Source organism: Pseudopipra pipra, chromosome 16 (genome assembly GCF_036250125.1).
Source record: "Pseudopipra pipra isolate bDixPip1 chromosome 16, bDixPip1.hap1, whole genome shotgun sequence".
NCBI classification, from domain to species: Eukaryota; Metazoa; Chordata; class Aves; order Passeriformes; family Pipridae; genus Pseudopipra; species Pseudopipra pipra.
This window is the reverse complement of record NC_087564.1, coordinates 7,298,763-7,320,485: the sequence shown is the minus strand read 5'-3', so window position 1 is coordinate 7,320,485 and position 21,723 is coordinate 7,298,763. Positions and strand designations below refer to the sequence as shown.

Below are 21,723 nucleotides of genomic sequence, written 5' to 3'. Positions count from 1 at the left end.
TATCAAGTAGCTACAAAAATAAGAGTAAGGTTGAATATTTTCTACCTTTGATTTGTTATTTGATCAGTCCAACTAGAAACACTATTTAAAAAGAAATAACCCTAGTACTTGCACCAAATTCCATTAGCTTATTAGTTATCAAGTGGTACTTAGTGATTTTATTCCCCACAAAACAAAAGTATATGGGAACAAAATAAGGACACTCTGTTTAAACTTACTACTTGTTTTTTTTTTTTTTTTAACCAGGAATGTGCTTTAATTACTATAAAGTACTATAAATAAAAGCAGAATATCACTGGTATAACACTACCAGTGCAAACTTCCACCTGCTGCATCAACCCCTAATCCTGTTCTGAATTCAGCTCACCCAGGAAATAACTCTTCACTGCCCTCACTGGTCTGTCTCCAGAGGAGTTTATGCAAGTTTTTCCTTATCTGTGCAAGGCATAACACCCATCCAGCTGAAGTTTCAAGTGTTGCAACTAGTGCAATTTTAGTAATTTTGCTTAGAAGTCCAGGAATAGGCCTGCACGAGAGCTCTTTCAACAGGCAATATGGTGAGAGGGCAGCAAAGAGGAAGATGGTAAAAGCATCTTCCACAACCACAGATGGATCCAGATGTCTTCTGCCTGACAATGAAATGATTGATCAATGAACCCTCTCCCGATAATTCTTAGCAAAACTTCTGTACCCTACTTTTCTCCCTCACCAGCTGTTTGTTGGCCCCCACAAGCAGAACAGGTACTGTAGGCCATGCAAAGGAAACTCATCTGCCCACTGTCAGGCACCACAAAAATCTGTCTGAGCCATTTTTTGGTCTTTGCACTGAATCTCAAGAGTGCTCAAAAAAATCATCCTGCCTCTATGCCAGGGGAATGCCAAAGTCTGGCAGAGGGAACTAACAAACAGCATTGGATGCAAGTGGTGGGAAGGGGAACAGCTGTTTTTGCAGTAATCATCCAGTCACGATCCACATCCTAGATGCTACTCCTTAAGGTTTCAGTTAAACAGCATCTACAATCACTATCATCCCTTCAAATGTAGCAAGCAATGGCTTCTCTGGGAATAACAATAACATTAAAGAACCTTCTCACTAGGAGTTTCAGTTTTCAAGCTTTTAGCTGGGCTAGGCAGTTGTATTACACAAGGTGCATGCTAGGTAAAGCAATAGAAGATTAGGATTCAATCAATAATTTCTTCTGCCTTCTCAGATCACAAAATTGAGTGGAGCTGAGAATCCCTGCAAATTGGCTGCTCATCCCCTTGAACACAGAAGCTGTTTGCAACTTCAGAATTTACCATAAAACCAAGAAAACACAAATGCAGCAAAGAGTCAGCAGACTTCTCCAATAACTGATGCACACACCCTTTCCATTTCTGAAGGACAAACCATGTCTCTGGTGCTGCTTTTCCACACTAAGCCACTGAAACCTCCTATTTCAGATTTGTTTTGTTCCCAGGCCTCCTTAATTGCTGTCCAGCTGATTGCCACAGAATGTCCAACTTCAGGACATGTTCTGCCTCAGTTTCAGTAGCTTCCTACTCCCTTTCTGCTCCCGTGCATTCCAAAGTACAGACAGAGGATCGATGCAATGTATTTTTAGTAGCATTGCCTGAAAAACAGTGCCAGCTGCTAATTTTATCTAAGGATTAATTCTGTGAAGGACCGAAGTAGTCAGCAGCAATTCACAGGAGAAATCCTCAGCCATGGATTGTGATCACAGGCAAAAAGACACTTCAAGGACTTAGGTGGGATTTCAGCTGAGCCTCACGATTTCTAGAGGACAATACCTAACATTGCTGGGCCTTTATTTCTTCCCCTTTTGCTTTTCCTAGTTCTCCTCTCTCTTCTTTCCCCATCTCCAAGGATCACAAACATGCATCTATAGAGCGCTCACAGGAACCACTGGCCTCTGACAGCCACACAGTACAGGTGGGATTTCCAGCATTTCCCTGGGGAGATTTTTTTAAAAAGTGCATTCGTTGGTTTCAACAGTATATTCATTTTCTTCTTCCTCTACCCTCTGCAGCATTTAGTGGAAACAAATTAGTTATGAAAAGTTACTCCTGTCCATAGTCTCTCTCTAGATGCCATGGTGTCAGAGGAGAATAAACATGGATACATGTCCAGTGCCTGCTCAGTAAGCCATGGGCAATAATAAATAGAAAAGTGCCCTCATTGTCATGTTGGGTTTGTCAGGAGAAACGATTTCACTTTTCTGAAAGATCAGAGAACAGCAGAAATAGATACATGGGTCCTGCCTTGTGCTGTCTCTGAGTGTAATTATGAGACTTTTTCTAAGTAAAATTAAGCAAGAAGCACAACCTTGGTTTTCCAAAGAACCTAAATGCAGGAAGGGAAATGGAATCTTTTAAGTGAGGTCAGTATGTATACAACATAGACAATACAAGAAGCAAAAAGTTGTTTTTATTACTTTCAGTCCTGAAATAGCTTGAAAACCAATAAAGGACTTGCACTGAATTATTAATAATTTCTTGTTATTTATTAAAATATTATCAATAGGTATGGCCTAAAAACCCTATCATTATTGTCTGTATGTCCAAATTCAAAAGATTTCCATCTAATGAAATGAGCATTTTCCATTCTATTTTCCATGTGCACCTGAGGGTCTACCAAAATATGACTATTGAAGGTTCTGAGGAATGACTAAGGCAACCTGTTGAGAAAGGTGCAATTTTTCGCATCAGGGAAAAAAACCCCTTCAAAACAGGTATCAAAACACATTTTCAGAGAGAAAATAAAACCTTTTAAAGAGTAATTATTTTAGAAATTATGTACTACAGAAATTCTGCTAGTAGAAACACTTAATGACAGAACACAGTTTCTCACATAAATTAGCCAGTGCTACTGTTTCCAAAAGACATACTTTCAAACTTCTTAGATAACTATCAAGGTAAGAAATGCCCTCTCAGGCACAGTTTATTTGTACTGAGGGCTACAGAATGCTAAATTCTAGTCATGCCTTATGCCCACCCCCAAATTTAACATGTAAACTCATTACAAAAACTTTACAGCCCAGAACTGTAGGTGTGAAGGGGGGTGGCTTGCATAATGACAAGGTGAAGTCACAGAAAGTTGCTCAAAACCCACGTAAAAATTTGCCTAATTCATATGAGAGTTGGAGACAGTATTGGGAATGGAATATGCAAGCTGGGAAGCACTTCTGATCAGTGCTCAAAAATATTACTGTTGAAGAGCTCTAGAACAGTAATCGTAATGTGCCAAGATCCAACACTCATGTGAAAGCAAGAAAAAATAAGAAATCAACTGCAGTTGTATTTAATTTCAAAGGAGGGCGAATTATATGTAATTATGATGCTTTTAAAAAGTGCAAAAATCCTTGAAGGCAGCATGGAAACTATTCAAAGACACTATCCCAGAGGCTCAGACCATATGCACAGCTTTCACTAAGAACTTCAGAAAATCAAAAAGAATCCAGACAGTCTAAACAAGTTAAATAACAGCCTTAAGGAGGGTAGTTAGAGCAGGACAGCATCCTTTGAAAAGCTTAAGCATCCAAATAAAGAAAATAGAAAGATTTTATACACTGGGAGGTTAGATACAAAAGTCTGAGAAGTCAAGCTAAAAAAAAATGAAGAACATTTCAGCATAAATCTGAAAACTAATAAAGCCTTTTGTAGAGGAATTAGGAGCAGGTAGCCTGCCAGACACTCACCAAGGTTAAGAGATGTTCCAGACACGCAAGATGCACCTAAAGACAAAGACTGGGCAGAAAAATAAGTTATGTTTTTGTATGCACGTTTATTGGGAAGGAACCTGTGAAGATCTGATGTGAGAATTCTTCCTAACAGAAAGCGCATCAGATCTGTCTCAAATCAAAATACCAGTAGGTGATTCAACAAAAAGACATGAACACTAAGAAACCACTCAGATGAGGTGGCATTCATAGAACTCCTCAAAAGTGAAAACCAGCTCCTCTGCACCAAAGAACAGGAAGCTGGCCACTGTCACACCTGCATTTAAGGGGGTTTCCTGAGCAATCTGGTAATGACTGACTGCAAAACTGGCATCTGTACAGGCAAGTGAATGGAAACTCTAACAAAGACAGTAACTACTGGGCTCACTGATTCTTCAGAAAGAGTAATCAACAGCTTTTACATGGACAAGGGAGATCCACTTGATCCCGTCTCCAACAGGCATCTAAGAATTACTCACCAAAGACTCCTAAGGAAGCTGGGTCTTGAAATATAAGAGCAAGTCCTTGCATGCACAGAAAACTGGTAAGAAAAAAAGAAGTGGACAAGATACACAGACCCCACCTGGATGTGTACTGGGACCTACACTGCTTAACAACTTCAGAACAATCTGTAACAGCAACTGAATAGTGAGGAAGTGAGATTTGGTAAAACAAAGCCATTTTGGTGGCCTGAGAATCATGCCTGGTTGTGAAGAACTGGGGAGAGATTTCTTATACAGTGACAGTTCAAAAGAGCTGACCAACTTCAATGCAAAAAATGTACAGGATAGTGCACAAGGGAAAAACATCACCAACTTCATATAAACTACCATAGTTCTAGCAAGTGCTACAAAGCAAAGTCAGCTCAACATTCAGCAATGGCAAAAAAGCAAGAATTGGAAAGGAACAGAGAACACAGTAAAATGAAAAAAATTTGAGAAGCAACTGAATAAATTTGAAGAGTTTGCAAAAGGTTAGTGAGGGAGGCATGACAGAGGAACATAGAATCACACACATAACTGAGAACGTGAGTAGGCAACACGGGTTATTTGCCTGCTCCAGATAAAGGTTTTGGAAGCATCAAATAAAACTAGGAAGAGACAGGTTCAAACAGACACTTCTAAACCAGTTAAACTGACAGTACTATCACTTCATTAGTTACTTGAAAAAAGTGTTTACCTACTTTCACAGGAATTCTCTGCACAGCATGCAAAAAAAATACTTAACAAACCAAAACAAAATAACCCCATGACTTTTGGAGAGAAGTGGTGAAGACAGCATTTACCCAAACATATGGTCCTGTTTCTTCACTAAAATACTAATAGAAGTAGTTGACATCTGAAGCATAATTTTGCACGAGTGGAAAAGACAGATAATTTATTTCAAAAGTAAAGCCAGAGCATAGAAAGGTCTCTTGTCAATAAAGTAGGGTATTTGTGCACTGTTTACTGCTGTGCCTCATTGATTACATGGATAATTTAGGTCACTAACCTCTAGCTCCTGATTCACGTCCCATAACAAAGAGCAGGTTACAGGTATAACATCCACATTATGTAAAAGCAGACTGAACAAATATCAGGGTGTGGAAGAGTGATTTTGCAGAAAGGGTAGTAAGAAAAAAAAACACAATTAAGCTCTCAGTGATGGGTCTCAAATTATAAAAGGAAAAGGTGTGCCAAGCCATAGCAGTGGCAGTAAATGCTCTGTGTAGCTACAAGTTTACACAGGAGTGAAACCTAAAGACTGAGGAAAGCAACAAAACACAGAGAACTGATTTGCATCTTAAACTGCAAGAAATCTTGCTTCAATATTATCAGCCCTTGGTTCTGGTTTTTTTTTTCCCCAATCATTTAGTTGTGTTGAACTTTAGTCTGTTAAGAAAGGGCTAAGTAAATTATTTACAAAGAAATATTTCACCCAAAGATAGTAGCTGGACTATAGTCACCTAACAATTCCTGAACAAAATTAAAAACAATCAGTGGTAAGAAAAGCGTCAATTAATATTTAAAGAATTCCAAACAAGGACACTTCAGAAGAAAGAAGCACACTTGGAAAACAGATTCCCAAATGACATATTTCCTTCCATGCTTATGGCAATTTTCAAGAAGTACTTAGATAAAGCTTTTATTCAGAAATTTTTACACTGCTGTTGAACATTCCTTTTGTTACAATTTCACCATACAGTTGATATAACTAGATGGCTTGTCTGCCATCTGTCCCCTCAGCAAATGCTAGGCATTCTGTTCCAAACCAACCAGACCATCTGCAATTAATAGGTTGCCAGAATGACTGTATACGTATACTTCACATGCTCCGAGTTGGTGATTTTTCTTTATTTGGCAACAAGCAAAGCCAAATATTTCCAGCGAAACCCAAGAAAATACCACAAAACTGTAGGGACTGAATAGCCTTGTCGACCTCACCAAACCAATACAACCTGAAATTCATAAATACAAGGAAATAAAAGACCTTCCACGCACGATAATAGGAAAAGATTTCTTAAAACAGAGCTAGTTGTGCCCCTGGGAAACCTTGGCACACTGTAGAACCTCCATCCTTGGGAGAATTTTCCCAACAGGTGACATACACAGAGCTGTCCAACACGCTCCTCTGTCGGTCCAGCCACAGCCACAGGTGGCTGTGCCAGCGCTGGCTCGGCACGGCCTCCTCACTTATTCACCTGGGGAGTCTGGAATCACGTCCCCAGAGCAGCTACAGCCGAGGGGATCCCAGTGCTGCCTCCGCACAGCCTGGAAGGGCCAGGGGAGGAACCGTGCTGCTGACCTGCACCCTGAGACAGGCTGGACCTCCCTGAAGGAAGCGGGACCTTCCCTACTTGCGAACCATCGCACGACTGCCTTTCATTTAAATAACAAAACCAGTGACCTACCGGTAACCTGTTCGGTCACCCTTACAGGTACAAACACACGCCAGCACAGCGCTGGTGCCAACACAGGCTATGCAGGTCCGCTTTAGGAGCACAGACAAGCATTTGAAAACGACTCTGGCGCTGGGCACCGCCGGCATCCTCAGGGAGCCGGAGCGCGGTGACAAACCCGGGCGGTCCCGGCCCCGCGGGGCGGCCACAGCCTCAAGTCCCCCCTTGCCGCGGCCGCCCCGCGCCACCCGCTCCCCAGCGCGGCCTTCCGGGCGCCGACACCGGCCCAGAGCCCCGGCCCGGCCCCCCTCGCCTCCCCTCCCCGGCGGCAGCTCCTCCCGCCGCCGCCGGGGAAGCCCCGGGCCTCCCTCCGCACCGCTCGCCCCTCCCGCCCGGCGGCGCGGCGGGCAAGAGCCGCCGGTGCCCGCCCGCGGTGCCGCCCGGCGCTGGCCGTACCTGGGCGGAAGGCGGTCAGGGTCCTGCCGCGGGCTCGCAGGAACGCGTCCCCCGCCGCCGCCATCACCCGGCCCCGCGCGGCCGCTGCCGGGAACCGCCGCCGCCGGGCCCCGGGCAGAGGGGGCGGCACCGCCTCCGCCGGGGGCGGCGCCTGGCGCGGGCGGGGAGGCCCCGCGGGGCCCGGCGGCGGCCGCGCTGAGGGCGGAGGGGGCGGCCCGAGTCGGGCGGGTGTGAGGGCAGGGAGCGGTGGGCAGGTGGCTCTGGAGCGAGCGGCTCCCATGGGACAGCCCGAGCGGCTCCTCTAGGACAGCCCCGGGGGCAGCGCGGCGGCTCCGGCACCGCCGTGTGAGGGGGGCGGCCGCGGTGGCTGCGGGTGGGACCTGCCCCAGAGATGCGCTGGCTTCTCAATGAGTAATAATAAAGTAATAGATCTGCGTCCTTTTCGGCTTGTTCCTAACCTGCGAACTGACGGAAACCGGAGTCATCTAAAAGCATTGGCAGCTTTCCTCTGGACCTTGATGGGTTGTTCTCCAGGTCTGGTTTCCTCAGTGTTTACTCGCTCTCACGAAGTTGGACATCAACAGCAACGTCTCCTTGAAAAGGAAAAACAAGTTGAATGGAAAAAGCGCAGGCACAGTGTCTCTGTGCCCACTCCGTGTCACTGCCCCCAGCCCGGGCGGGCCCTGCCTTTACCCGTGGCAGTGCTGGGCAGTGACCAGGGCCCACAAGGCTTCTGTTTTTCTCAGTACCAAGGTACACAGTCAGGTGATGACTGAAATACATGGGTGACCCCTTGCAAGGCAATGTTTTCTTAATCCTTTCTGAACTGCAGTCCCTTTTTGACCCAGCGATACAGGAATGATAACATGGTTATGATTTCCCAGCTGAACAGCCGGGACCTGATTACTCTGCAGAGCTCTGAGTGCCTCTATTCATCGTGTGAAACCTGTCACTGACGTGCTAGCTAAGGTTAATGTTGTCAACTAAAATGCGTTCCTATGGCTAGATTATTTTCCTCTCTGTAAAATGTGGGCATTATTATCCACAAATAAAAACAGCTTCAGTCCTGCTTGTAAACTGCTTGATGATCATTAGATGGAAAGTGCTAGAGGAAGTCTTTTTTATTAAGTAGTGTTTGTCAATTCCTCTCTTTATGAGGCAGCATGTGGTATATTAAGCAAATAAAAACTAAAGTGCATTTTTGAGTCTCAGGTGCAGCCCATCTAAATATCCTAACACCATCATAGGTGATCACAATCTCATGGTGGAACTGCTCATGCTAATATAAGAGCAATTGGCTTAATCATGCAAAGAAATTTTTTACCTTTTCTGTTTCTTTTCCATTTTCTTCTCATCTGCTTAATGGGGCTGAGTAGCCATAAACCAGAATATGTGACTGCTGCGTGACTTCAGCTAAGCTCGGGATGAATTTTGCAAGTGAAATACCATCAAGATCAGGCCAAGGAGTGTAGCAGGAACAGGAGTGTTTTGGCAGGACAGCACAGTGTGGTTCTGGAGCGCAGGGCCCTGAGGTTGTGATCAGCACACCTTGGTCTTATTTCACCTGGTTGTGTTGCTAAAGGCAACCATTTTTCCTGTCAAGTCATGCATGTCTGAAAGATTGAATCAGACCTGGCAGAGATGTGGATTCAAAGACCTCCTCTTCAGATGGAATCCTCTGATATTATATCAGTGTTGAGTATTGTCTGCTGTAATGAGGATACCACAAGGCATTTCCATTTTGTAATTTGAACACATTTTCTTCCGATTTTGCAGCCTGAGTGCAGAAGTGTTTTCATCTGCAGAAAAAAAAAGGGACATTTGCATATAAACATGAGAACTGAGGATGGGGACTGCGTGTGCAGGAGGGGGATTTCAGCTCTCTCCTGCTTCCTTTACTCTGCCAAATTTGAAGTATGCATTTTTGAAGCCAAGATCATGGACCAAATACTATACAGCTAAACTTATTTTACTATGACTAAATTGTTTAAAGTTACTACTGATCTATATTAGTTTAATATAGACTTTCATATCTGGACTTATTCCAGATATGGAATAAGTCCAGATATTTATCTGGATATTTATAAGTCCAGATATTTATGTTATTTATCTGGACTTATTCCAGATGAGGCCTAGATAAAGCAGCAGAATTTTGTCTTAGGACTTGATTTGTTATACAAAGTGTCATGAATATAATGGCACTGAATAAATAATTTACAGTAGCATGTGCCTGGTCTTATTTATAGAGTATAAATTGAGAATAATTTATATTAACTAACATAAAGTTAGTTTGAGCATACAGAGGAGAATACATCATTCTAGAAGGCCATGCAGTACATTGAAAATAAGAGATAAAAAGTGGGAAATGGAGGCATTGAAAAGGAAATGCTTATATAAGATTTAGCTTTAATAAGGCCTGTGATTAGAATAGTGCAGATCTGTGGATTCCAGATCTTTTAAGACTTTCTCTAGTATGCATTAGGTCATGCTGCCAGCCCTTACAGGTCTTAACACCTTGGAAGTTCTGAAAAATCCAGTAACAGACATGCTACTTTATTTCTTACTGCAGTTTAAAGGAAGCTTGTATGCACTTTGAGAGACGTAGATTAAGAACCAATAAAACTAAGTATTAATAAAACAAGAAAATTATGCAAAAATTTACCGTCTCTATTGAGCAAATCATATAAACAGCTGTGGTGGTGCCTCCCTCTCTACCCTCAGTGGGCAGCAAAATAGTCAAAAGCAGTGGTTGAAGGAGGGAATCGTTTTTCTATTGTCAGCAAATGACAAGATGACAACAAATTACAAAATGGGAAGAGTACAAGAGGTGAAAAGGACATAACAAGGTTGGTCTAGACATTAGAATTAAAATTACAAAGCACAGCCAGATATGCAGATTTGAAAGCAAACCATTTTAATCTTATCCATACAGTGGAATGACTATCTGCCATCTGGAATTCAGGGAATCCAATGAAGATCAGAGGTGTAAACAACACACACAGTGTTAACATCTGTTTTCAGTGTGTGCTGATATATATGAGTCCTTGAAGGATAAGTTAGAGAAAATAATGGAAATTGATAAAACCTGGTGATATAAAAAGGATCACACATAACTGTATTTGTTTAGAAAGAATATGGAATTACACACACTGAAAATAAATAATGCATACAATGTATTTTCTGTTTTCTATGAATCTCATTTTCCAGCTCCCATAAATCCTTGAACAGGACAGCATTCCCAGCAGATGTAACATTTTGGAAGGTTTGGCATATGATACAGCTCCTATTCTTCTCCCAGGAACAGCTAATGGATACAAATCAGTAAGTTCTGAAAACTTAGAGTAGTATCTCATCTATCTCCCACTCTAGCTCCTGTTCCATTGCTGAGAGTAAGACTCCAGGATGACTATGCCGTTACAAATACATTTGGCAATCTGAGCCTAAAACATTACAGAATATGATAAAACTTAAGGTCTGCTTCTTTGATGTTCAATACAAACAAAAAATGAATTACTACACTAAAAATGAATTACTACACTAAAGAGTGCTATCCATGTTAAAAAAAGGTTCTGTTAATATTTGGCCTTGATACCATTTTCAAAGGACCCACAAAACAATAGAAAAACCCATTAAAAGTGTTTTGTGCAAACCAGCTTAAAAAGATTGGTTGACCAGGACCAATATTTTGTTGCTAGGAAGGGAACAATGATGACATTGATTATTTCCACAGTAAAGAGTCTACAATGTAATTGATTTCTATCTGACTCATTTAGTGTGGGCAGGCTCCATTTGTTCAAGAAACCTGTAATATATTCCTTGAATCACTGTAACTATGAGAGATATAAAAGTTGATGTAATGAGTTAAACACACTATTTAACTCAATTTGTTTTGCACACTGAATTCCAGTTTCTGACACAGATACACGTTCTATCTAGAGCTACTGGTCCTCTTTCTAAGATGTTTTGTTCATTTTGTGTGCTGCCAAATATTCAAGAGTTCTGCTTTATTTAGGGTGCCTCTGATTTTAGATTTCCCTGTCCTGAGATTTCATTTTTGGGTACACTGAGTACTTGCACCTTTTACTGAGTAATTGAGACCTGGGCTGCCAGCAAATTAGAAAGTCATGACCAGTAAGGACTGCAGGGAATGAGAGAGCTAGACTAGAAGCAATTATTTCATCTAGTGCATATTTTTGAAGCATTAAGTGTCTACTCCTGAAGAGCCATGGATGTTCGGGTCATGAGTTTGTACTGAAACTTCTAGACAGAAAAAATGCGTAGGAGTCCAGAAGGGCTAGAGCTGAGTGAAAAAACCCAAGGCTTTAATTGAAGTACCCATTTCCAAAGTTATGCAGAAAATTTGTCATTGGCTGTCACCTCATCCTGAACTATCTCAGAACTTTGTGACTTAAATGTTCTCCAGAATGAATCCCGTCAGAATTGGACAGCATTTGCCTTCTATCTAAAGTTTATGATTCATGCTGCTTATCAAGATCTGTCCAGTCACAAATGGAAGGGAATTAGGCATATAAATAAATATTTAGTCTATATACACACATATGTATCTGCGTGTTTTTAGAGTAGTACAGGTTTCAGGTATATACTATTTGACTTGGTCTAAGAAGAAAATCCAGATTTAAGAGCTTTTATATCACATCTTGATCTCAAATTTGGACTTGTTGGACTTTTCTTATTTTAAACAAACAGATTTTCCACTAATGTACAAGCAAAAGCAGAAATCTGGCAGAAAAAGCAGTATTTAGTTTATGCATCTGTATGCATGACTCTCAGATTCCTTTCTCCTTCTTTGCTGATAAGTGACATTTTATTAGAAAAAAATAAAACCCCAGATGATCATTAAACACAGTTGCTATTTTTGCAAAAAAAAAAATAAAAATCAAAGAAGCAGCAATCCTTCAAGTATTAAAATTCAATAAACAGTCAGAGGACTTAGATTTTTTTCGACTAGGAGTACAAAAAGGACATTCTTGCTTTACTGTTTTATGTCCCCTAAACTCTTCCTAGAACTCTTGTGCACATTAGTATTCACTCCTGTTGTGTGCCAGGTTTTGCATGGGAAATAGATCTTTAAACTGACTTTACCATCTGTGATGTCACTAGTATAGCAGTCACTGAACTTCCTGAGATAGGATGACTAGAAAGGATGCATCTATTTTGCCACAGTTTTCTATAAAACAAAATGTTTTTCAGTAATTAAAGCTGGAGATGAACAAAGGAGGTACTCCAGGAAAAGCACAGATTAATTTAAGCATAAATGACCCATTTAAGGTTTTTTTTTTTTTGTCCAAATAATGACTGAAGAAAATGAGTTCAGAGACTGATGAAGGATGCTGAATAGGTAATTATCACTATTACAAACCTCTTAGTTTAATTTGTAGGAAATGTGATTTGAAAATTAAATAGTACTTGATTTTTTTTAGGTTTCAGTGTGGACTGTCTTTCAGCTATGTATAGCACTTTTGTTTTTTCAGAATTTCAAGGACCTTTCCTTTCTCATTAATGATTGTATGAGATAACCAGAAGAATCCATTTTTCAACAGTATTATCTCAGCAATAAATTACATTTTCCACTTCTCTCAGGTTCCTGGTCTAAAGATCTGTAGGTGTTTTACAGGCCTTGGGTAAAAAGAGATAAAGAAAAATCTGAACACAGGTAGAGGCACACAGAGGCTGATTTATGAGTCAAGACATAACATGCACCACAAAGCTTCTACTTTTAAAATTAATAATAGATGAGGACAAGACTGCATGCCCTACAAGGCAAATGTAATCCACCTGTTTTGTACTAGCCCTTCACTTCTGTCCTCCTTCATCGTGTTTGCAATGATTTTTTCAGATTCCTTCCAGTTGTACTTATTCATAACAAGTAAGGCAGTGACAGCAAACACTGTCTGTATTCCCAGAGTGGTGTTCTTTCACATTTTTAATGCTCCAGTATTTTTCAAACCTCTGTTACAAATGTAACAGAGTCCAATGTCCAACGATATAAAAGCAGGCTAATTGACAATAGAAAAGTGGCTTTCCTGCTCTTTGATTATTTTTTATGGTTTAAAAACAATGGAGAAGTAAAATTTTATTCATGGAAATATTGCTTGGTCTTATTGATACATTCCTACATTTGCTGAAGGGTGATCACAATAAAGATACGTCCCCTGTACAGCAGGCAAAATATAAAAATTAACTGAAGTGCCTCTTCTCCAGATGACTTGGAACCATTAAAGCTCATTTTGATGTTTGCCAGTTGGTTGCAGGCATAGGCAGCAGAGGATGTGTGGAAGCTGTGTGCTGTGTACAACAGGAGGCTAACGGGGCTATCAATGCTTCACAGATTTACTCTGCAGCAAATTTACCCCGTGTCCTTGCAAAATAAACCATCCATTTCTGCTTGAGACACTCAGGCTTTAAAATCAGACAAAACTTACACCTTACTTAGGAAGCCTGGTCAGGCTCATTTAACAACATGGTGGAGACATTGTTGTTCCAGAGTGGCTCTGGGAGTGGGGAAAATTACACAGTGTAATCCAGAGAAGCAGAGATTCAAGGCCATTTGTCTGTAGGAGTGCCCTCAACACACAGACATGTAACAAACCCTGTTAAACCATGACATCCTGGCAACACCCATTTGACAACAGACAGTCTGGCTACAAACCTATGGTCTTGAATTTATGCAGTGCCATGGTCTTTGTAGACCATGGCACTGGAATGAGTGATAAGACAGAAACAGCATAAAGGTAGTGAGGCAAGATTAACATTTTTGTTGAACATGGTGGGATGGATTCATCAACCAAAACAACTTCTTTGAATAATTGACTGTGCTGAATTTTTCATTTAAAAAAAAAAAGCACAACATTCATATGGTGCAATTACTGCAGTGTGAAACATGTTTGAACTAGAACAAGATAACTTTGTCATTGGGTAGGTAAATTCATGGTGTCAGGAAATGTTCTCCTCCCCAGGTTCTAGGAATTATGTGCCTAAGATTCTCTTGCAGCACACAGTACAAGCTACTATTAATAATATATCTATAGCTGAACATAAGGTATGGAGGGAGTATTTAAAATGTTTAATTATTCAAATGAAGGAATTAATTGACTGTGCCATTTTGCAGTTCCACAATATTTCTAAACATTAGAAGAGCTCAGCGTGCTAAGAAGAATATAATAAGTGCCTGGGAGGAAATAAAAACTAAAATAACTAGAAACTGAAAACTTTCCTAATAACTGAAGCTGTGGCTTACACACTGTATATGCTGTCATTTGGAGTTATACACATAAATCATGATACATTCCTATGTATTTGGGCTTCTGAATGGAAAGAAATTAGATAAGAAAAATATGAGCTAATCATTCCTAGTAGAGTGTGGTGTTTGCATATTAACAATCTAGCCAAGGCTCTCACAGGGATGGCAATGTTGCCAATTGGTGTTGGTATTTACCAAGTGATAGCAAGAAAATATAAATTTACTTTTACTGTATTTTAATGTTAGCATTAGCATACACAAAGTCAGAGTAAGATGGGTGGTTATATATGCATCTCCTCCCTACAAATCCTTTTTATTTAGTATTTTGGAATGAATGGAAGTAATTTTTTCAGGGAAAAGGTACATCACATCAATAAGTGCAATACAAGGCTTTGGTGCTTAGGCTTAGACTTTCAAGGGGTGTCTCCTTACTCCCATTTCAAGATGAGTTCCATAACTCAAAACGCTTTCAGAGTGACCTTTTGAGTGGCAGATGCCATAAGAATTATATTGTATTCCAGTGAAAACCTTGAAGAAAGGCCTTGAATGCTAATAAGTAATCACTGACTGGAGAGCCAGTGGAGTACATCGAGTGTTGTAGTACTCATACTTCTCCCCCTTCAGTTTTGAAGAGCAAAGTGAAGTCCAAATGATTCACATTTAGGATTTCTGAGACAACAGTAAGCAAGATGATATTCTACTCACCAAAGAACCTCTCCTTTCTTTTTCTCTCCTTCCTTATATTAGCCTGGAGAAGCTTATTCCTCTCTCATTGTTTCTATTAAGTAAACAAAACAAAAAAATCAAAAAACAAACCAGCAAAAAAACCTCACCCAAAACCAAACCAAAACCCACCAGAAAGCAACAGTGAAAAGAAATCCGGCACAAGTTCTTCTTATGCTGAGAAGCTCTAATTTGGTTCTGGTTAAATTTGGTTAATCAGATTTCTGCAACTCAAGCAAATAAAGAGTGAAATTCACCCTGGCTGAAAGGAGGCCTGGCCTCGTTTAGATCCACTAGAATTTCATCTAATACTCTCCCAGTAATTACTATTTCATCCAGCTTTTGAAGTGCAGCTGTTTTGGAAGCATCCAGGTATATAAACAGATAGAATATTTCAGTAGCTGAAACACATTCAAAATTAATTTCTCAGTGGAAACACTGAATAAGAGGTTTATAAGCTGTGGGGACTGGTGTCTGCTTTCCCCACAACAAGAGTTCTTCCACCTCCTCTTGAGAATCCCTGGTTCTGTTTGTGCAGGTGAAAGATCAGCACCTTGTCAATACCAAGGACACAAAGTAGTGTAAAATGCAATGACATTCTTGGGCAATGCAACTGGGGAGAATCTGTACATTCAAAATAGCAATGCTTACTATTTGAAACTTAGTAAATATCTCGAGAAAGATTTTGTGAATCAATGAGATTGCTATTAGTTTTCACACCTTTCCTGTGAGAAAAGAGAATTGCAATATTTCTGGGTTCTTACATAACCTAGTCTAGCAAGTATTTATCTCATCGTATAGATAAAAAAACCCCAAACCCCTCATCCTTAAATAAGTCCTATATAAATAGAAAAAGTGCAAGTTAGAAGTTAACTTTGAGGGCTTTGCTTGATCTTCTGAATAATAAATCTCACCTGAACAAATATAATAATACCATTCTGGGTAAAACTTGTCTATGATGACTGAGCAGACAAATAAATAAAATATTTTTTTACCAAGAAGGAGAACTCACATTTATTTATCAGCTAGGGTTTAGGGGAGGGTTTTTTCAAGAGAATAATAGGCTGTATGAGTGTCATTTCTGAAAAAATTCGTGCACCTCTTATACAGTTTAGACTAAATCAAGGTAAAGTAAATCAAAGTAAAGAGAGCATTTTGTGGTTTCTGCAAGTAAATTTGTAAAGACCAACAAGACTCAACAGATTTTTAGGACAAAATCATAAACTTGTTGTGGTGAACACCATGATGTGTGGGGGAGGAGGGAGAAGTGCCAGCTGGATCCATCATCTATCTTGGCATTTATACTGTGTTCATCACCATGGTATCAAAACACCTTTACAAGCTCTAAGTGTAATCACATAAAGGATCTCTAGTTTCTCCTCATGTCCTAGGAGGGATGGCTTTTTTGTTGTTATCATCATTGTTATTATTATTAAATAGGTGGGGGAAAATAAAGGATTTTACATTCTATTTGTAAGGAGGTGCATTTGCAATTGTTTCAATATCATCAGGGAATCAACTTCACACCTGTATGTGAGTTGCCAAGAAAATTGTATCTGTCCATGGTATAGAGATGACTCTTCCCTTGTCCCAGAGCATTCCAGCTGTAGTAAAGGGTCATGAAGTCAGTGAGAAATAGCCCTCAACCTTTTCACTGTCAGGGCACAGAGAAGTTGCTCAGGATGGATGTGAGCAGGAAGGTACAAACAAGGCTTGTTGGATATGCTGCTGATTTTTATTGTTTCCCCAGCAGCGTGGGCAGATTCCCCCAGCTGTGCCAGAGCTATCCCTATCCCTATCCCTATCCCTATCCCTATCCCTATCCCTATCCCTATCCCTATCCCTATCCCTATCCCTATCCCTATCCCTATCCCTATCCCTATCCCTATCCCTATCCCTATCCCTATCCCTATCCCTATCCCTATCCCTATCCCTATCCCTATCCCCAGTGCCAGCAGAACATGCCTCCTTTGGGCTTCCAGAGACTGATGCACTGGCTGACCAGAGAGCTTGGTAAATACATTTTCAGCAACATACAGCTGTCTGCACAGGACCCTAAAGGTGCATAGGATGTGAAAACATTAATTCCTTAAATATTTCTACATTCTCTAATATAATAAACATCAGAATGTGGCCTTTGTTGTTTTTGTCTTGACCTTTTCCTTTATGGTTTTTCTTTTCTTTTCTGTATCCTTTAATGTTAGATTTTGGGTTTGCTTTCATTAGGAATAACACTAGCATTATAAAATGACCCCATTGAAACAAATGGAATCTTGTGTCCTATAAAGAACATCTCAATGAGAATAAACTTATAAAATCTTGTTCCTTAGAGTAGACTCCATAGATTTCAATGGTAATATTCCTGTTAACACTAATGAGTCAAGACTTTGTCCTTTGCATACAGCTGTCAACAAGCAACTAATGAGAGCCAACAGACCTAACACTAAAAAAATCCTTTGCAATGAGATGAAGAGGTTAAAAACTGGACCCAGGTTGAGGCTTTACATGGAGGATCTATTTCTGATCTTGCTGTGCAAGTGTTTTAGTGTTTTGGGTTTTTTGGCTTGAGCTAAACATTATGACCGAAACAAGTGAGATAACTGGTATTAGAGTTATCTGTTCTTTTTCACTTATGGCCATTGTATGTGTTGAAATACTTGCATTGTTTGTGTAGGAAAGTGATCCTATTGTTCAGCCATCTAAATTGTCTGTTTGGTCATCATATTGTCAGGGCTCACTTCAACTGTTCTAGTTTGCATAGAAATTACATGCAATTTCCTTTAAATTTTCTTATTTTTTCTGTTTAAAGAAGATCAATCACTATATTCACAGGGAGAAATTGTTAAACTGGAAAATCCTATTTAAGAGTTCAAGGTGTATAGAAATTACAAAATTGACTTTAAAGAGGCCAGCTTTCTGTCAGGTGTGTGGGAGTGAGTGACAGACTAATTCCCACACACCCAAGAAAATTTTGAATTGTCCTTTTACCAAGTATTCTGTTACAACCAGCCCTATATATGTGTGTATATATATAAAAGTAAGTATATATAAAAATAGGTATGTGTATGTAAATATATAAGTAGATATAAATATAGAAGTATACATGTATAATAAATATAATTTTTATATATATATACAATTTCCATATTACACAGAAGTATTCCTTTTGCAGCTTCTTTACATTTTACTCCAAAGTAACTTGGCTATTTAAATTACAGATTAAATAATGCATTATGAGAACTGTACTCTCTGATGCCAATGTTTTTTTTGGATCAAAAAATGTGTTTTACCTTATTGTACTCTGTAATAATCTCCTATATCTGTGTTAGGGAGCAGATATCCTAAATATGTTATTAGCATTAGATTATATTTAACAGATTAGATATAATCTGCTGGTTTAAGTAACCACTGCAACAAAAAGATACCACTGGAATCTGCTGTCAGCATCTTTTTGCACCACTTCTTAAGACTCCCTAATGTGCATTTCACATTACAGTTAAAATCCTTTTATTTGTCCTATTATTTACCCAGCTGTGGGATCACTGCACTTTCACAATAATAAAAAACCTCTAGGCACATATATGTTATAAAACCACCAAAAAAAAAATCAAAAATATGCTACTACACATTATTTACTCCAAGCATTAACTTTTCAGTTTAGTATTGACTTGATGCAAAGAGCAGGGAAACTAGATTGATGCCTTTTCATTCAGAGAGTATTACAGAATAGCTAGAGAGATGTTCTAGATAGATATTCCAATTCTGTAGGTATAAAAGAGTTGCACTGTGCTGAGAAATATCAGTGATGAATGCTGTTATCATAATCAGAATGCTCTCTAGAAAGAAAACACAAGGAATCACAAGGAATGGCAGTTACTCTTCCACCTTGGAATCTTCAAGGGTTTTTAACCATCTGTCAGGATACCTGGTTGATAGATTGTTTCTTCTCACTGGCTCTCATGCTGAAGGACAGAGAAGCAAATCCCTCTGGAGCCAGCTTAGTACTGCTCTTTACATTTGGCTGTCAGGTGGAGTCAGGAAGGGACAGTCGCTGCCATCTGCCTAAAAGCGTGGTCTGGGACCTGGACTGGTATTTGTGCACATCAACAGTTTTCCAACATATGTGCCTAAATTTAGTTTCTGAATTCATTATTGGGCTTTCAAATATGTGACCTGGTTTCCAGAAGTACTGACCACTCAGACATCTGGTGATTTCATGTAAGCTGTGATTATTCAGCATCTCTTGAGCAAAATCACTCGGTGCAGTTTCCATTTTAAATCAGGGTGAAGACAGTTGTTGAATTCAATACATAGTGAGTTGGTCTGTGGATGTTTAACCTTTGGCAAGCACATTTGACACTCTTGTCCAGGCATTGTAATAACATAAGTGAATCTGATAGCCTCCTGAAAACTGGTGACAGCATCACCTGACAGTGATAGCAGTGTCACAGAATTAAAGAGGAATCACAGAACTCAGACTGCTATTACTTCGTACCTCTTATTTAATCTGTCTTGTGACTTACCATTTTAAAATCCTGAGCATCTTCTAACAGTTAGCATCCTTTAAAAATGGAACTGTCAGAGAAATTTTCTTATTCATAAATCTGAAAGTTCCTACATCTATATATTAGTACTATATGTAAGACTAAAAATAAATCAAGCTTTGGATGGGCATGTTGTGACAATGATGCAGAGAGACATCATTAAAGCTTATTATCAGGGAAGCACACTAAAAAGGTCTAATTTTCAGTAAGAACTTTTGATTTTGGTTGCTTGACAGTACATTTTGGAAGACATGCAAAATATATGGTGGCTAAAATATTTTGTTAGTTAAGTAGTACAGCAACTTTACATTTATGTGAAGAGCAAATTCTTCCCTTCTGAGGTTTACAGCTCACTTCTATAGCCCTTGAGGGTTATTAGTGCTAAAACTGGCAGACTTTAACTGACTCATTAATTTGACTTCTTGTTCTCTCTTCCATCCAAGGATGTTCCAGGCCTGAGGAATGCACATTCTAGACTAAACTTGTTTACCTCTTTATCTCAGTGACTGAGCAGTTTTAGAAGAGGTATTGGTTAGATGAGCTCCTCAGTTGTTCTAACATATGCCAGAGTCAGACAGCAGAGGATCAGAAAATTTTCTCTGCTCTGTGTCCTCTTCTGTGTCTAAGCACAGCTTCTCTATGCTCAGATACAATATACAGCCTATTATACTCCCTTTAACCTTGACAATTTTTAATGCTATTTTAGGCCTGCTTAGAAAGACTTTCTTTCTGCTTTGAAAAGCTGAACTCATGGGAACAAAGGTGGTTTGGTTTTCAGTTGGAAGGATACAAAAGCACTTCCAATTTTTTTGATCCTTTATAGCCATTTTTTCTTTCTTTTTTTTGTTAACAAGACAAAGATTTTGTTGGCATGACTTTGGAATGAGCTGCAGAGCCTTCTCTGTCAGCTGCAGTAATCCTCAGACACCTGGCCAATCACTCCAGATCTAAATTCCATGACAGTCTAATTTATAACAAGCAGAAACGTACTTTGTTCCCAGGTACTTGCAATCCTGTTACCATTCAAAAGTACCATCAGTTTTGCCAAAGACAGAACCTGACTGGCAGCTCTCCTTGTTCCGAATCAAAGCAAGAGCTGTGCAACAGGTGAACCCGAGGGCACAACTCATTTTTCAGCTGTACTGCTGGAAGCTGCTTTAGACAGGTTGGCACTTTTTTCCACTGCTGTATTCTGAAGACATTTGCAGTATACATGTATTTCCTCTTGTATATTTGCAAGTACTCCATTTACCTTCTAAATTTATCTGAATTTTTCTGAAGTCCACTCCAAATCTGGATGCTGTCACTGCCTGCCTCAAACTCAATTGTAATTACTACAGTTTTGGTTTCACAAGAAGACTGAAGAGAAAAATATTAGGTTATAAAGGTAATTTCTACATTATAGAATTGCAATAAATTATATTCCTCCTCAGTGAGCCATAAAAAAGAAGTCTCTCATGGTTTTTTATTCATGCAGTACCTCCTGGCTCATTAAGATCTCTTGATGGTGATCCCTTTGCTACATGCAATGTATATTTTTTCAGACTTGATGACAATAACTAAAAATGCTCAGCGTCTGTGAGATGTTCCTGTTAAAGTTTCTGTGCATTAATAAATATATAAGATCAAGCTCCTTCTGTCCTAGCCTGAATGTGCATCTTTTTTAATGAAAAGGGAAAGGTTAGTTAAAAAGACGTGTGCTCAGCAATTATGAGAGGAGAAGTATATTTAGTGTCAACACAGTGCAGGTTGGGATTTCACACGTTGCTGCTCTGATATGATATTAATGATTGCAGTTACTGGTTAAAGGAGCAAAGCCTTATGAAGTGTTCTCTGTAACTAAAAGAAAGGTCTAAAACAAAATGCATTTTGACCATTCAGCAAGACTAATACCAGTGGGAGAGTACCCCTCACTGAGCAATGTCAGAACTTGGGAGAAGCAAATGGGGCTGTCTGGTGCATGCTAATTCAAGAATGTAGAGCTGTCCAAAGCAAACTTCTGTATTGTGTCATTCAGGACTGTTTACAATATTTGTAAATCATGGGACTGTATTTATAAACATAAAGTTGTTTGTAGCCTCCTTGTTAAAACACATTTTGCTTCTTTAACTAATGTTTGCTAAGATACCTTTTATTCTTGAA

At 39.6% G+C, this 21,723-nt stretch overlaps 1 protein-coding gene across 3 annotated transcripts in view; it reads right to left on the bottom strand.

Moving 5' to 3' along the window:
- CPPED1 (calcineurin like phosphoesterase domain containing 1) overlaps positions 1 to 8,694 on the bottom strand; it is a 42,104-nt gene extending 33,410 nt beyond the window's left edge. For 2 of the 3 annotated variants that reach the window (XM_064672840.1, XM_064672841.1), the window contains exon 1: positions 7,054 to 7,348. In XM_064672840.1, the coding sequence (XP_064528910.1) occupies positions 7,054 to 7,333 (280 nt within the window). In that variant the 5' untranslated portion in view covers positions 7,334 to 7,348. Of the gene's footprint in view, positions 1 to 7,053; positions 7,349 to 7,511; positions 7,647 to 8,377 lie in introns of those variants that run through there. The other variant, XM_064672842.1, reaches the window with a different exon arrangement.
- Between the last annotated feature and the right edge of the window lie 13,029 nt (positions 8,695 to 21,723).